This window comes from Globicephala melas, chromosome 4, assembly GCF_963455315.2.
Source record: "Globicephala melas chromosome 4, mGloMel1.2, whole genome shotgun sequence".
NCBI lineage: Eukaryota > Metazoa > Chordata > Mammalia > Artiodactyla > Delphinidae > Globicephala > Globicephala melas.
The window spans coordinates 59417002-59435532 of NC_083317.1; the positions used below are offsets into that span (position 1 = coordinate 59417002).

The 18531-nt window shown below is 35.3% G+C and overlaps 1 protein-coding gene across 1 annotated transcript in view; it reads right to left on the reverse strand.

Moving 5' to 3' along the window:
• Positions 1–18531, reverse strand: part of CFAP44 (cilia and flagella associated protein 44) — a 133832-nt gene that overhangs the window by 35983 nt on the left and 79318 nt on the right. Inside the window, exons 20-24 of the mRNA XM_060298054.1 lie at positions 14736–14791; positions 14407–14569; positions 12782–12912; positions 9469–9665; positions 6718–6892 (exon numbers count right to left, since the gene is read on the reverse strand). Coding sequence (XP_060154037.1) covers positions 6718–6892; positions 9469–9665; positions 12782–12912; positions 14407–14569; positions 14736–14791 — 722 coding nt within the window. The remainder of the gene's footprint in view (positions 1–6717; positions 6893–9468; positions 9666–12781; positions 12913–14406; positions 14570–14735; positions 14792–18531) is intronic.

An 18531-nucleotide genomic window follows, 5' to 3' on the forward strand; every position in this document is an offset into this window, starting at 1 on the left:
CATTTTAAGTTTATTTTTTTGTATGGTGTGAGATAGTGGTCCAGTTTTCCCAACCCCATTTATTGAAGAGACTCTCTTTCCTCATTGCATATTCTTGGCTCCTTTGTCATAAACTGACCATATATGCATGGGTTTATTTCTGAGCTATCTATTCTATTTTATTAGCCTATATATCTCTTCTTATGCCAACACCATACTATTTTGATTGCTACAGCTTTGTAATATAGTTTTGAAATCAGGAAGTGTGATAGATACTTCCAGCTTTGATCTTCTTTCTCAAGATTGCTTTGGTTTTTCGGGGTCTTTGGTTGTTCTGTACAATATTTAGTATTTTTTTCCATTTCTGTGGAAAATGCTATTGGCATTTTGATAGGGGTTGCACTGAATCTGTAGATTGCTTTAGATACTATGGATATTTTAACAATACTATGTCTTCTAGTCCATAAGCACAGAATGTCTTTCCATTTATTTGTGTCTGCTTTAATTTCTGTCTCACTGTTCTTATACTCTTTGGTGTACAGATATTTTACCCTCCTTGGTTAAATTTATTCCTTAGTATTTTATTCTTTTTGATGCAGTTGTAAATTTGATTTCTTTCTTAATTTCTCTTTCTGATAGTTCATAATTGGTGTATAGGAATGCAACTGATTTTTGTGTATTGATTTTGTATCCTGCAACTTTATTGAATTTGTTTATTAGTTCTAATGGTATTTTGGTGGAATCGTTAAGATATTCTTTATATAATATGACATCTGCAAACAGAGATGGCTTTACTTCTTCCTTTGGATGCCTTTTATTTCTTTTCTTGCCTAACTACTCTGGCTAGAATTTTCATTCTTATGTTGAATAGAAATAACAATAGTGAGTATCCTTGTCTTGTTCCTGACCTTAGAGGGAAAGCTTTCAGCTCTTCACCACTGAGTATAATGTCAGCTGTGGGCTTGTCATATATGGCCTTTATTATGTTGAGTTATGTTCCTGCTATATCCAGTGTGCTGTGAGTTTTTATTATGAATGGACGTTGAACTTGGTCAATGCTTTTTCTGCAGCTATTGAAATATGATTTTTATCTTTTGTTAATGTGATATGTCACACTGATTTGTGGATGTTCAATCATCCTTGCATCCTTAGAATAAATCCCACTTGATCATGGTATATTATCCCTTTAATATGTTGTTGAATACAGTTTACTAAATTTGTTGAGGATTTTTGCATCTATGTTCATCAGGGATACTGATGCAAAGAAGGGTATGTGTGTGTGACAGAGAGAAAGGGAGACGGAAGCAGAGCGAGCAAGACAGAGTGAGCCAGACAGTAAAAAGAGCTAGTAAGCTTTTGAAATCTCCACAGATTAAATTTCCACTGATGCCTGAGCTTGGTGGAGCAGCTCACAGATGACTGAGTAACTACTGTCTAAAGTAAAGCTCATAGAAGAAGCAGAATTCAGTAGCTTCTCCTAAGGCAACACCAGGTTTAGGATTCTGGTCCAAGGTGGTGACATATGAGGTTCCTGAACTCACCATCTCCTACAGACACACCAAATCTACAGCTATTCATGGTATAATTACCTCTGAAAGAAGTTCAGAAACTAGCTGAATGATTCCCACACGTTGGTGAATGAAAAAATACACATATTGCAATGGATCTTGGCACACTCTCAGCCATTGGGGGCCATTAAGAACAAAGATGCCTTGGATAATCACAAAGGTCTAAGAGACAATGAAGATCTCAGGCCAGGCTGAAAGATAAGGCTCATCTCCCATGAGACCAGATGACTGTACTACTGTAAACTACTGTAAAGAATCTGAAAAAAAGTTACTACACCAAGTAGGCTTAGCAACATCATCAGATTAAAGATAAATATGAGAAAAATCAATTGAGAGGAGTTCCACTTCCAGGAAATGGAATAGACCCACATTTTTCTATTTTTTCCAGCAAGCAGAAAATAAAAACCCTGGACATTATATATAAAACAAATATAAGAAGATTCTGAAAGGTGAAAAGGAGGTAGGCCACATAAAACCTTGGGACCCAAGGAAGTATATGATGGCAAGTTCTCTGGGTTTTATTTTTGCCTTGTATATCTCAGACTTGGAGCTAAAGAAAACAGTAACTCATGTCATATGATCTGTCAATCCCACTCCTGGACATATATTTGGACAAAATATAATTCAAAAAGGTACATGCACCTCTCTGTTCATAGCAGCACTATTCACAATAGCCAAGACATGGAAACAACCTAAATGTCCATTGACAGATTAATAGATAAAAGACGATGTGGTACACATACGCAATGGAATACTACTCAGCCATAAAAAGAATGAAATAATGCCATTTGCAGCAACATGGGTGGACTTAGAGATTATCATACTAAGTGAAGTTAAGTCAGAAAGAGAAAGACAAATACCATAAGGTATCCCTTAGAAGTGGAATCTAGAATATGACACAAATGAATCTATCTATGAAACAGAAACATACTCACAGACAAAGAGAACAGACTTGTGGTTGTCAAAAGGGAGGGGGCATTGGGGAGGGATGAATAGGGAGTTTGGGGTTAGCAGATGCAAACTATTATATATAGAATGGATAAACAACAAGGTCCTACTTGATAGCACAGGGAACTATATTCAATATCTGATGGTGATAAACCATAATGTCTCACAATATAAAAAAGAATGTATATATATGTATAACTGAATCACTTTGCTATACAGCAGAAATCAACACAACATTGTAAGCCAACTATGCTTCAATTAAAAAAAGAAAAAAAACAGTAACTCAGAAACACCAGTGTGTTTAGACAACAAAAGCCCAACAAAATCCTGCTCTCTCTAGCTAAAGCATCAAGAAAAGAACAGAATGGCGAGAGAAAAAACTTGTAAACACTAAACTCTCTACTCCAGCCAATACCACAGAAAAAAAAATGTGGTGCTACTTCCACCCATGCCAGCAAAGGCCAAGTGGGGAGTCTAAACGTCCTCCATCACCAGGCTTTAACAAGGCAACACAACCCCAACAGAGTGGTGTTAGAGAAAGTGAGTCCTGGGAACCGGGACTTTCATCACCAGTGTGTGGAACAAACCTCCCTACCACAGTGTCAGTGGAGACCCCAAAAAGAATCTGGACTTCCACTCCTGCCTAGCAGTAACAAGGTGATCTACCCCTCCCCCTCCCTGCTGCAGTTGTGTGTGAGGAGCCCTAGTGGAGAGTAATGATTTTCACCATGCTCCACAGTAACAGTGGAAGTCAACTGGAGAGCAAAGTGGTATTAGTGGGAGTCTAGTGGAATCTGGAGCACCAACTTTTGACCAGCGAGTAGCCTCTTCCTTCCTAAGGTGTCAACTGGAGAAGAATGGGTAACCTGGACTTCTATACTCATAATAAGATGGCACTCCTTATCCTGCTGAAATCAGAGAAAGCCAGCTAAAACAGAATGTATAAATAACATCCAGAGTCTCATAATACCCCAAATGTCCAGATTTCAATAAAAAATAATCTGACATACCAAGAATCAGGATGACCTCAACTTGAATGAGAAAAGACAATTACCAGATACCAAACCCAAGATGACAGAGATGTTAGAATAATCTGACAAGTTTTCAAAGCAGCCATCATAAAGTTCTTCAAAAAATCATTAGGAATATGCTTGAAACAAGTGAAAAAATAGAAAGTCTCATAAATAAATGTAGGATAACAAAGAACCAAACAGAATCTTTAAAAGAACTGAAAAACATAATAACCAAAAAAACCCCAAAAACTTAATAGATGGGCTCAAAATCAAAATGGAGGAGACAGAGGAAAGAATCAATTAACTTGAAGATACAATAGAAATTACCCAATCTGAATAGCAGAAAGAAAAGATACTAGAAACAAACAAACAACAACAGAAAGCAGAGTCTCAGGGATCTAATATTGGTCTCATTGGAGTCCCAGAAGGAAAGGAAAAAAAAGGACAGGTCTTCAAAATAACTATAAGAAATAATGGCTGAAAACCCTCCCAAATTTGTCGAGAGACACAGTATACAGATTCAAGAAGTTTAATAAATACCAAAAAAAAAAAAAAATTCAAAGACATACCAAGATACATCAAACTTCTGAAAACTAAAAGAAAATATATTGAGAGCAGCAAGAGAAAAATAACACCTTATATTTATGGGGAAAACAATTTGAATGTCAGCAGATTGATCATAAGAAACCATGGAGGCCAGCAGGAATTTTTCATGTTCTGAAAAAAAGAATGATAAACACAGAATTCTATGTACAGTAAGAATATCCTTCAGAAATAAAGGGGAAATCAATCCATTCTTAGATCAAATAAAACTAAGAGAATTTTTTACCAGCATACCTACTCTAAAAGAATGGCTAGAGGAAGCTCTCTGAACAGAAATAAAATGATAGAAGGAATCTTGGAACCTCAAGAAGGAAGAAATTATGATGTTAATAGTAAAAATATGGGCAAATACACTTTTCTTCTACTATTGTCTAATTTATGTTTGATGACTGAAGAAAAAACTGTAACTGTCTGATATGGTTCTAAAATGTACATAGAAGAAATATTTATACAATTATATTACAAACAAGGGAAATGAGGAAGGGTGGGTAAAGGGACATAAAGGCAGGTAAGGTTTCTATACTTCAGTCAAGCTGATAAAATGTCAACACTAGGAGACTGTGATTAGTCATGTATTCATAATGTAATACCTAGAGCAAACACTAAAAAGCTACACAAAATGATGCACTCAAAAACATTACAGATTAATCGTATTGGAACCCTAAAATATTCAAGTAACCACAGGAAAGCAAGAAAAAGAAGAAAAATGAAAAATAGAGAATAGAAAGCAAAATATAAAATAGCAGATATAAGCCCTAAACATCGATAATTACATTTAGTGTAAATGGTCTAAATACACCCAGTGAAGAACTGAGATTGACAGAGTGGATTTAAAAACATAAGCCAACTATATGCTGTCAAAAACACACTAAAGTCAAATGTAGCTATATAAGAAGATTGAAATAAAAGAATGAAAAGTTACACCATCAGTACTGAATGCTTCTCCCCTAAGATCAGGAACCAGCTCTCCTTATGCTATTTTGACATGTTACTGGCAGTCTTAGCCAGTGCAGTAGGAAAGGAAAAGAAAAGAAGAGGCAAACAGATTGGATAAGAAGAAATAAAACTGTCTCTATTCACAGATTACATGATTGTCTACACAGAAAATCCCAAGGAACCTACAAAAATATTCTCAAAACTAATATGACAGTTCAGCAAGGTTACAGAATACCAGATAAACCTACAAAATACAATTTTATTTCTATACCATGAACACATAGGTATCAGAATTAAAAACAATACCATTTACAATTGACCCCAAAAGTGAAATATCTGTGTGTAAATCTGACAAGATATATATAGGACTTTTATATTAAAAACAACAAAACACTGACGAAATCAAAGGAGATCTAAGTAAATGTAGAGTCATACCGTGTCCACGGATTAGAAGACAACATAATAAATACATCAATTCTCCCCAAACTGATATACAGGATTAAAATAATTCCTAAAGAATTTCAGCAAGATTTTTTGGGGGTAAATATATGATTTATATGGAAAGGCAAAATAACTAAAATGGCTAAAATAATTTTGAAAAAAAAGAATAAGATGAAAGGAATCAGTTTACCCAATTTCAAGACTTATTACATAGCTACAGTAATCTACAGACACTATGGTACTGGCAAAGGGATAGACATATAGATTAATGGAACAGAAAGCAAACCCAGAAATAGACCCACACAAATATGCCTAAATAATTTTTGACAAAGGTGCAAAAGCAATTTAATGGAGGAAAAAGAGCCTTTTCAACAAGTGGTGTCATCCACAGGCAGTTAGTCATCCACAGGCAAAAAAAAAAGATGAAATTACATCTAAATCCCACATTTTACACATCTTACACAAAAATGAACACCAAAATGGATCACAGACTTAAATGTAAAATGTAAAACTATAAAACCTTTAGAAGAAAAATAGGAGAAAATCTTTGGGACCTATGGCTAGGCAGAGTTCTTAGACCTGATACCAGAAACAGGATTCATAGGAAAAAAAATTAATAAATTATCTTCAACCTAATTAAAAACTTTTGCTCTGAAAAAGATCCTGTTAAGGGAATAAAAAGACAAGCCACAGACTAGGAGACAATATTTGCAAATAAAATATCCAACACAGTACTCATGTCTAGAATATACAAAGAACTCTCAAAAGTTAACAGTACAAGATAAACACTGTTATCTGAACATGAGCAAAAGACATGAAGAAATATTTAACCAAAGATATAAAGGTGGAAAACAAATAAATGAAAAGATGTGCTTGTTAAATAAAAGTACCTTTAGAGACCTATAGATGAAGACCCAAACTATAGGATGTTAGAAGAACGTACAGGAGTAATATCTTCTGAATGTTGGGATAGAAAAGAATTTCTTAATTCTTAAAAATCACTGAATATATTAGCAAAATGAAATTCGTAGACCTGAAACTCAAGGGGTCACTGAAGGTCCACCACACTATCACCACCCTGAAAGATCCACCTAACCTGACTTTAATATCTCTATCGGTTTCTACATATTTTAGTTCTTTATTTAAATACCAACTTCAATAAATGTAAAGATTTTAAAAGATATTTTGAGACTCATTAAAACAAAAGATTTCAGGTAAAAAAAACTTACATTTCCTCCCATTCTTTTTTTCGCTGCTGAATTTTCATTTGGGCCCTTTCAGCCTTTAATATAAGTTTCCTTGTTTTCTCAATTTGACTTTCCACCATAATTTCACTTAGGGTTTTAGGCCGAAATTTCTTCCCTTTTTCTATGATTGATTCTTCTGGCACACTAATACTCCCACCTGTAAAGAGAGTCAACATTTTTTTTCAATCTTTTTGAAACATCAAAATAAAACTTTCAAATATTGTTTTTAATCTGCCACATTTTAAAAATCCAAGAATATAATGAATCTGTAGTATATATTATAATCTGCAGTATATATTAAGCAACTACCATGAGTTAAATCCCATAAGTTATTTTAGAATACCAAAATAAAGAGATCTAAATCACAATTTTTGCTCCTCCGAACCTTATTAAAAAGTTGGTGAGATAACAATTAGAGAACAAGATAATGAATAACAGACCACTGACAGATATTGAGAAGCAGGGAAAGAGTGTCTGTAACATGATGATTGGGGAAGGGAAAAGCAAGTGAGTCCTATTTGACATGTATAATTTGAGGTGACATATACCAACTGCAGTGGTCTGTGACCAATCAAAAAACTGGTCAGAAACACACAAATCTAGAATTTAAAAATTATGGGCTTTATCACAGACACATGAAAAAATGCTCAACATCACTAGTCATCAGGGAAATGCAAATCAAAACCACAATGAGATATCACCTCACACCTGTCAGAATTGCTGTTATCAAAAAGACGACAAATAACAAGTGTTGGTGAGGAGATAGAGAAAAGGAAACCTTTGGGCACTGCTGGTAGGAATGTAAATTAGTGCAGCCACTATAGAAAACAGTATGAGGGTTCCTCAAAAATTAAAAATAGAACTACCATATGACCCAGGAATTCCACTTCCGGATATTTTTCCAAAGGGAAAAAACCCCACTAATTCAAAAAATGTATGTGCCCCTATGTTCACTGCAGCATTATTTACAATAGCCAAGATACGGAAGCAACCTAAGTGTCCATCGATAGCTGAACAGATAAAGAAGATGTGGTATACATATATATATATATATTATACACACACACAATGGAATATTACTCAGCCATAAAAAAAATAAAATCTTGCCATTTGTGACAACATGGATGACCTAGAGGGTATTAGACTGAAATAAGTCAGACAAAGAAAAATACTGCATGATTTCTCTTATATGTGGAATCTAAAAAAACAAAACAAATGAACAAACATAATAAAACAGAAACAGACTCATAGATACAGAAAACTAACAGCTGGTTGCCAGAGGGGAGGGGGTGGGGGGATGAAATAGGTGAGGGAGATTAAGAGGTACAAACTTCCAGTTACAAAATAAATGAGTCGGGGGATGAAATGTACAGCATAGGAAACACAGTCAATAACGTAGTAATAATTTTGTATGGTAACAGATGATAACTAGACTTATCATGGTGATCATTCTGTAATGTATAGAAATATGGAATCACTATGTTGCATACCTAGAACTAACAGTTTTGTAGGTCAGTTAAACTTCTATAACAATTAATTAATTAAAATAATTGATTTTATCAGTTATAAGTATCTACTGGGGGAATTACTCTATGTTCAAGTTGCATAGAGATATACTTTGGATATACACAAAAAAAGTTAAATAATATGGATGGTCATATAGTTATAAGCTACCATTTCATTTCATATTTCAAATATATGGCACCATGGTAAAATAATATTTTAATGTGGCCTGAGTGGCCACAGAAAGGCTTTATAGTAAAAGTGTAATTTGTATATATAAAATAGATAACCAACAAGGTCCTACTGTAGAGCACAGGGAACTATACTCAATATTTTGTAATAACCAATAAGGGAAAAGAATCTGATAAAGAATATAAATATAACAATCACTGTGCTGTACACCTGAAACTAACACAACATTGTAAATCAACTATACTTCAATTAAAAAATTAAAAGTATAATTTGATCTGGATCCCCAAGGACTGGGGAGAATTCAGAGAGGAGAGGAGTGAATTGGTCACTCCATCAGGAACCTGGATGTGGAAGTTTCAGACATAATTAGGAAGCAACAAGCAGGACAATAAGCTAAACATGCCAATCACGCAGTATGAGAATGCGCTATTGGAAATAAATTAGGGATATTGTGGAAGGATTAAATATGGGGATAATGGTTTCAGATTTTATCCTAGAGGCAGAAAGAAGCCATTAAAGGTTTCTCAGTGAAGAGAGTGAACCAGTATTAAGGTCAGTACTGTATCCTGGGCACTAGTCTAGATCTGGCCAGGCTACAGTGACCTTTATCCTTGACTGGGCTCTGCAAGCCATTCCCAGAATTCCTGTCTTCCTCCTACTCATCTGCAGTCATCCTGCAGGCAGTCACAAGAGGCAGGGCGCAGGGATTAGAGGCACTATTTTCACATCTGTATTCTCAGCTCATCACTGTTTAAAGCATATGCTCTTGGAAAAGTGTGAAATGCTGTGTTCTAGCCCTACCCTCTGGGATGGGGCCCAGGAATCTGGGAACAAACACTGCCTAGGAAAACTAGCATCTGGGGAAATCCTAGATTTAAGAACAGCTGGACATGGGAAGTAAGAAATCCACAGCACCAGGTGCTCTCATCCACTCTCAGTCCCATGACTGGGAGTCAAATGTTCTGCTCACAAAAAGATAATTCAACGTTGAAGTTTTAATAAATAGGGACTTAAGAGCCTTCTTGTCATTTAGGTTACCTGTATCTCTCTGACTGTCCTTTCTTCCAGTTCCTTCTTTTTCAAACCTCTCAAATTTGCTCGCTCTTCTCTCTGATTGACTTGGCCGTTTGGATTTGGAGTATTTAGAGGACTTCACAAGCCTATAGGAGGATAGCTTGTGTTCACTTTGTATGGCATGAACCACAATAGTATCGCTTTCCAACGAATCACGAAATCTGAAGGGAAAAAAATTATTTGCAATCATCACCAGTTTAATCATGCTGCATGATTATTACATAATAAAATAAGATCACAATGTACTATGCTGATAAATGATACCACTATATCACACTGGATCCAAAATTCAACCATGCTTATACCAACCCAACAAGGATGTAGTGGAATTTGAATAGGACTTGATTAAAGAGCAAGTCGAATTTTCTTCTTAATGAAAATACTAAACATCTCATTATAAACAGTATAATACCATTGTTTTGATAGTATGAAGAGTCAAAAATTTTCAGACAGACTACAGTTTAAAGGTAAATGGATTATATCAAACTCTGAGGAAATGTAATTCATCTTCCTATCTATTATCTCATTTATTATATATAATATTTCATATATTACATACATGATAGATAACAGGTGGTGATACATGTATGTACATATTACCCTATTTGTCCCTATAAAAAACATTAAGCTCAGGAGTCTGTACTACTCTCCAGTTCAGCTTTCTCTTATAGCTTACAGACATCTATCTTTTAAAAGTTCTTCATCAATTTAATTGTTGTTATTTTTGGCTGGTTCACAATTATTTCCTCATCTTTTTATGTCTAAGTTGATTTATAGATTCAATGTAATTCCAATCAAAATCCTAGGTTTTGTCATGAAAGTTGACAAACTTATTCTGTGCAAAGGACCTAAGCAATATTGAAGGTGAAGAACAATCCAGAGGGTTCATAATATCAGATGTCAAGAATAATTAAGGTCTTGTGACACTAGCGCAAAAACAGACAGGCCAATGGAATAAAATGAAGAGTTTAGAAACAGACCCATATATATGTGGTTACCGGATTTTTGACAAAACCATCACTACAATCTAGTAAGGAAAGGATGGTCCTTTCAGCGAATGACAGTGGGACAATGGGATATCCATATAGAAACAAAAGACACTTGATCGCTATCTTACACCACCCACAAAAATTACCCAAGATAGATAATGGCAAAACAGTAGAGCTTCTAGAAGAAAACGGAGAATTATTCATGAATTGGGAATAGGCAAAGATTCCTTAACTACAACATAAAAGCACTAACCATAAAAAGTTAGTGAAAATATTGATAAATTGCAAAGCAAAACACTGATAAACTAAACTTTATTAAAATGAAAAATTTCTGTTCAAAAAGACACTATAATGAGGATGAAAAGACAAGCCTCAGAGTAGGGCAAGATATTTTACATGCATGCATACACACACATAGATATGTCATATATACATGTGTCATGTGTATGACGAGACTCATCCAGAATATATAACTCCCACAACCTAATTTTTAAATGAACAAAAGACTTGAGCAAACCCCTAACAAAAGAGAATATAAAAATAACCAGTAAGTATAGGAAAAGTGACTGAAAATCGTCACTCATCTGGAAAATGCCAATTTAAATCACACTGAGACACTACTACAGAATAGCTGAAATTTAAAGAGCTGACAATGCCCAGTGATGGCAAGCATGAGTGTTATGGGTTGAATTGTGTCTCCCCAAAAGAATATGAAGTCCTAACCCCCCAGGTAACTCAAAATATGACCTTATCTGGAAATAAGGTCTTAACAGAGGTAATCAAGTTAAAATGAGATCATTAGGGTGGATCCTAATCCAACATGACTGATGTCCTCATAAAAGGAGAAAAGTTGGACAAGCACAGAGGCAATATTATACGAAGAAACACAGAGAGAACACCATGTGAAGACAGAAAATTTAGAGTGATGCATCTACAAGCTAAGAAACACCAAAGATTGCTGGCCAAGCCACCAGAAGCTCAGAAAAAGGCATGGAACAGATTCTCCCTCCCAGCTCTCAAAAGAAACCAATTTAGTCAACACTTCGATTTTGGACTTCCCGTCTCCAGAATTATCAGATAATAAATGTCTGTTATTGTAAGCCAGTCTGTCTGTGGTACTTTGTTATGGAAGCCCTAGAAAATGAATACAATGGGAATCAATTGGAATTCTCATACATTGATGATCAGAGTATAAATAAATTGAGCCATTTTGGAGAACTGTTTGTCAGTGTCTAATAAAGCTAAACATGCTTAGAACCTATGGTCTAGCAGTTCCACTCCTGATTATATAGAAAACAGAAATAAGTGCTTATGTCCACCAAAAGACATGCACAAGAATGTCAGCATTATTCATCGAAGCCAAAAAATAGGAACAACTCAAATATCAGCAGTTAAATGGATTAATAAATTGTGGTATAACCATTTAATAGAATATTACAAAGCAATGAAAATGAATGAAGTACTGCTACCTGCATCAACATGGGTAATCTTAGGCATGATACTGAATAAAGAAGCCAGATACAAAAGCGTTCATACTGCAGCTTTCCATGTATATGAAGTTCACAGACACAACTAATCTATGGTGATAAACATTCATCTTTGGAGAGTAAATATTTATCAGGAGGAGGCCACGAGGGAAATTTCTGGAGTGTTATAAAAGTTCTTTTATTTTTTTAATTTTTTTGAATTTTATTTCTTTTTTTGGCTGTGTTGGGTCTTCGTTGCTGTGCTTGGGCTTTCTCTAGTTGTGGCGAGCGGGGGCTACTCTTCATTGCCGTGCACAGTCTTCTCATTGTGGGCTGCAGCTCGTGAGCTCTAGAGTGTAGGCTCAGTAGTTGTGGCATGCAGGCTCAGTAGTTGTGGCGCACAGGCTTAGTTGCTCCGTGGCATGTGTGATTTTCCTGGACCAGGGCTTGAACCCGTGTTCCCTGCATTGGCAGGTGGATTCTTAACCACTGTGCCACCAGGGAAGCCCCCTTGGCTCTATTTTAATTTTCTAATATATACATGCTCACATGTTAATTAGTTATAAAATAAATAGTTTGTTAAAAACCGAAAGTAAATATGTATGACATAATTTGGTTTGCAAAAAATTTTGCAGACTTAAACTAGGAAGGAGTGAGCTCAGGAAGTCAGTAGCACTGACAAGAGGATTCCTTGAGATTTTAGGAGTTAGTAGGTACTTCAGGAGACCTCTTAATCTGACCACTTCAATAAAGCCACTGGAAACTACTTTCTTCAAATATATGCTCTCAAACATCTTAACTTGCAAGAAATATGCATCCTACCTATTCTGTAGCTTCCTTAGGCCAAGTTGGTGTTTCTCTTTTTCCCAAGCTAATTCCTTTTCCACTCGTTGAATTTTATTAGCTGTTTTCCTGTCAATCTCAGCACGAATTTTGGAATCTAGATCAAAATCCTGCAGATAAGTAGATTTGTTCATCAAAATGAGTACCTTTATCGATAGACTTTATCAATCCTATTTCATACATAAGTACAGATTTTTAAGGTTTGTCCTCAATTTTATGCTACATCATAACTGTCTCCTAAGTATCATAAACTCTCTCATTCTAGAAAAAAACAACATACTTTTGATTTTACTGTCACAAAATATGGAGAAAAGTTCCCAGAAATAATTAACAATGATGAAAATACAGTTACATATTAAAAGATTTTTCCCACAATATAAACAATGAATGCTAACAGAATATTTGGAGAGTTTAAACAGTTTTTTTTAAAAAAAAAAGAGGAACTCTCTCCACCCCAGAATAACTACTATTACATAACCAGCTGGGCATGGGGTAAAAGTTCATGGCACTTGATCATTAGCTGATCCTTCCTTCCCATGTGACTCCCCACCTAGGAAAGACAGTAATGTCTTTGGTGTCTTCTGGATATAACCAAGTTCTGGTTGAATATCCCTCACCAAAGGGGCCATTTTCCCCATAAGGATACTTAGGGGCCTCGTGTTTCTTTCCTTCACTCCTGGAAAAATATCAGGGCCTTCATTCACACTGAATTGAAAGTAATTATTCTTTCCAGGTGTGTTGGTGCTTTAAATAATGGTGTATGTAAAATGCTTAGCCACAGAACATACCTCAGTTGTTCTTTATTTTGAATTATGTAACCATATTCTGCAAGTATCAACACTTTTCTTAGTAAAATAACAAACATCTTTTAACCATTATAAGTTGGTCTTTTAACCAATATAATGAATTAATCATTATGATTTCACCACAGTTTTTTTTTTTAATACGAAATTGGCTAAGTGCTTCTGGAATTATAGGACTGGGTAACCCATGGGTATAGTCAGGATAATAAATTCTGAGTTTTTATTTGATTAGGCTCTTGACAGTAATTCCATTTAAGATAATGTAAAAAAAATTAGGGAAAAAAGTTATCACTAGGAGGTAAATGGGGCTTTGCAACAAGTCACAGAAGAAAAAAATTTAATACAATATTGGCTTAAACAATTTGGTGATTGTCCCCATAGCTACAACTATACTAAGTCATCTTTTAGAAACTTTGTGGATGAACAGGTACTATCTTTTCAATAGAGTTGATGAATTATGGAAAAGGAACCACAGAGAATCAAATTATATAGTATGTACCTATCCAACGGTTAAATATCTTGGCTAGGTATGGTGATAACCAGATTCAAACTTATATCTTATTACCAAAAAAATGTGAAGTAGCTAAATCCAGAAATAAACTTTGTGTAAAGAGGCTCATCTACATCCACACCAAGTTGCATGACAAGTTCCACAGTAGTTTAGTTGCTGCCAACACACTGACAAACCAGACAAGGGAAATTTAAAGATCGTTTTAAGTGTTCCTACTTGTTGGCAAAATAGCAGCCTCAATTCAGAAATAGCATATGTTAAAATTAAAATCAAATTTATTTTAGGCTTACTGTCCGTTTAAACTGCATATGTTTTGGTAATTCTTCATTCATCTGTAGTAGTTCCTGTAATTGATTCCTTAAAGCTTTGATTCGTTCTCTCTTCTCAGCCTTGACTTCTTCCCCTTCTTTCATTAACTTGTCATGTTCTCTTTTTCTTCTGGCATTCTCAATACTGAAAACAGAAATTTTAAAAGGTAACAGGTTAAAGACAGAGAAACAGCAGAGAAAATTTGTATTTAATAATTTGGAAATTCATTTAACTTGGTCAGCTTTGGTAAAATGTTGGTGTGTTTTGCAAAAGCCCAGTCCTATTAGGTATTGATCGAAAATTCCCATACCTGTAGGCTTTAGGATCTTCAATATCTTCTGGAGTTGGCTCTGTTTCTATTCCAACCTGTAGGAAAAGGAGTAAAAGCTTAGCTCCTTTAAATTGCATATTTACCTTAAAATATCTAATAAGTAGTAAATTGAAGGGTTTTCTCTGCTAATTTCTAACAACCGTAGGCCTGGAAAGTATTGTCACAAAAAATAAACTAGGGAAAAAAACTTATTTGTTTCTACTTCATTTAAAGAGGTATGTAGAAAGGTATGTAGAAAGAAAATCACATGTATGCAAAATGTTAATATCACCATATTCCCCTCCAAAATACGAATTAGTAATATTCATGTGTTACTAACAAAAAATACACCAAAAAAATGCTCTAGATCATTTATTTTAAAGTACTGTTTTTTTAGCATATTCCTTTCATACATGCTTTGATTCCCACCACAATACCTCATGTGCATACAAGGAAAAAGTTATATTTTTTAAATTTTAAGTGTTTCACTTGATCTTATCACAGATATTCAGTGAGAAATACACAGAATATAATCCCTCTCCTTGAGAAAGATATGAAATCAGAAATATGACTCTCCCTTTAGAAAGGAAATCAGTTTAAATTAAGTACTATGAAGTAAATCACTTAGAAGTACTTTGTTTATTCAGGTGCTGTGCTGAAAAATGTCTTAGGCTGTTAAAGAAGAGGATTTATAACCCAGTGAATGAAACAAAAAGTCCTAGTTTGCTAGCTAACCAGTTCTTAAGTAAAACTGAACTTATTTTCTGTTCTCTTCATAGCGCATAGGTCTCTGTTTCGCTATCATTTGTTGTAAAGAAATAAAGATTCTCTTTCGATCAAGTTGTTTTATTACAGTACTAGTCTTTACACACATAAAATATAAATCTACATTTATATAAGACAAGGTTTATGATTTTCATAAAGTGAAGTCATAAAACATGACCAATGTAAGAGACAAGTGATGGCTAATATATTTTAGTTACTATTAATCACTTAGGATACAACTTGACTGAACTCTATTCTTTTATTGCTCAGAGTTAAGCCCCTTGCTTCTCCAATATCAGTTATGATTTCCAGGATTTGATGCTGATATCAGCCAACTCTCTCCTGACCTCAGCTGTTTACAATAAATTTGAGTTAAACAAGGGTGCTTCCAAAGAGTTCCAAAACACCTGCCAATTGTTCTCAATCGTGACTGCACTCTAGAACCACGGGGGCTGGGGGGAGGGGTGACTTTTATAAAATACAGACGGTCCCTTACTTACAACGGTCAACTTGACGACTTTGCATTTGGTAGAAAGCATACTTCAAGTTTGGAATTTTGACCTTTTCCTGGCTAGGGACATGTGGTAGATCCTCTCTCGTGATGCTGGGCAGCTGCTGCAGCCACAGCTCCCAGGCAGCCACAGCTCCCAGGCAGCCACATGATCATGAGGGTCAACAACCGGTACCCACACAACCATTCTGTTTCTCACTTTGAATACAGTATTCAACAAATTATGAGATAGTCAATACTTCATTATAAAATAGGCTTTGTGGTAGATGATTTTGCCCAACTGTAGGCTAATGCAAGTGTTCTGAGCACGTTTAAGGTAGGCTAGGCTAAGCTGTGGTGTTTGGTAGGTTAGGTGTATTAAATGCATTTTCAACTTATGGTATTTTCAACTTCTGATGGGTTTATCAGGGCACAATCCCATCGTATCTCATGTTGAAGAATGTCTGTACTGATGCCTGGGCCTCACTTTCCGAGATTCTGATTTAACTGCTCAGGCATGTATAGTTTTAAGAGCTCCCCTGTGATTCTAAAATATGGTAAGAACCTCAGACCTATGCAGAGCTTAGTTTTTTATTTTGTTTATTCAATTCTTTCTGATTTTGCCTTCTAAAAAGCAGAGGCTGCTTCAGTGACTTCAGAAATATTTATTGCAGTCATAAATAAAAGGAGACCATTATACAAATGTGGAATGGATTTTTTCTATCCCATATGGGTTTCCATAGAGAGTTGGCGCTAAGTAGAAAGATAAAGATTTTCTTCTTGTTCATACACTTTCCCTTCTGGAAAATTCCTCTTCCTTAGCTTGACCTCATTAGACAACAGTTCATTCTCCAAATTTTGCTGCTATTAACAGAAATGAAAATTTACCTGCTCAAATCTTCCCTACATTCTTTGCATATTCTTTTGAAGCAGGCTACCTGTTAAATAGGAAGCCAGTGTGTTCACAGGAATTTTAACTTTGGTCTAATACAATCCCTTATGCTTTAGAAGCAATTCTAACAGTTATTAGTCATTTTATCCAAAGGAACCATTTTTTTTTATTGGAGTATAATTGTTTTACAATGTTGTGTTAGTTTCTGCTGTACAAGAAAGTAAATCAGCTTTATGTATACATATATTCCCTCCCTCTTGGACCTCCCTCCCACCCTTCCCCCCGCCATCCCACCCATCTAGGTCATTACAGAGCACAGAGCTGAGCTCCCTGTGCTATACAGCAGGTTCCCACTAGCTATCTATTTTACACATGGTAGCGTACATATGTCAATCCTAATGTCCTATTTCATCCCACCTTCCCCTTACCCCTCTGTGTGCACATGTCTGTTCTCTACATCCTTGTCTCTATTCCTGCCCTGGAAATAGGTTCATCTGTACCATTTTTCTAGATTCCACATATATGCATTAATATACAATATTTGTTTTTCTTTCTGACTTACTTCACTCCATATGACAGACTCTAGGTCCATCCACATCTCTACAAATGACCCAATTTCATTCCTTTTTATGGCTGAGTAACATTCCATTGTATATATGTACCACATCTTCTTTATCCATTTATCTGTTGTTGGACATTAAGTTATTTCCATGTCCTGGATATTGTAAATAGTGTTGCAATGAACACTGGGGTACATGTGTTCTTTTGAATTATGTTTTTCTCAGGGTATATGTCCAGTAGTGGGATTTCTGGGTCATATGGTAGTTCTATTTTTAGTTTTTCAACGAACATCCATACTGTTCTCCATAGTGACTGTATCAATTTACATTCCCACCAACAGTGCACGAGGGTTCCCTTTTCTCCACACCCTCTCCAGCATTTATTGTTTGTAGATTTTTGATAATAGCCATTCTGACTGGTGTGAGGTGGTACCTCATTGTAGTTCTGATTTGCATTTCTCTAATAATTAGTGATGTTGAGCAGCTTTTCATGTGCTTCTTGGCCATCTCTATGTCTTCTTTGGAGAAATGTCTATTTAAGTCTTCTGCCCATTTTATGATTTTTTTTTTTTGATATTGAGCTCCATGAGTTGTTTGTATATTTTGGAGATTAATCCTTTGTCCATTGCTTCATTTGCAAATATTTCCTCCCATTCTGAGAGCTGTCTTTTCATCTTGTTTATGGTTTCCTTTGCTGTGCAAAAGCTTTTAAGTTTCATTAGGTCCCATTTGTTTATTTTTGTTTTTATTTTCATTAAGAGGTGGGTCAAAAACTATCTTGCTATGGTTTATGTCAGAGTGTTTTTTCTGTTTTCCTCTAAGAGTTTTATAGTATCCAGTCTTAAATTTAGGTCTTTAATCCATTTTGAGTTTATTTTTGTGTATGGTCCTAGGGAGTGTTCTAATTTCATTCTTTTACATGTAGCTGTCTAGTTTTCCCAGCACCACTTATTGAAGAGGCTGTCTTTTCTTCATTGTATATTCTTGCCTCCTTTGTCATAGATTAGGTGACCATAGGTGTGTGGGTTTATCTCTGGGCTTTCTATCCTAGACCATTGATCTATATTTCTGTTTTTATGCCAGTACCAT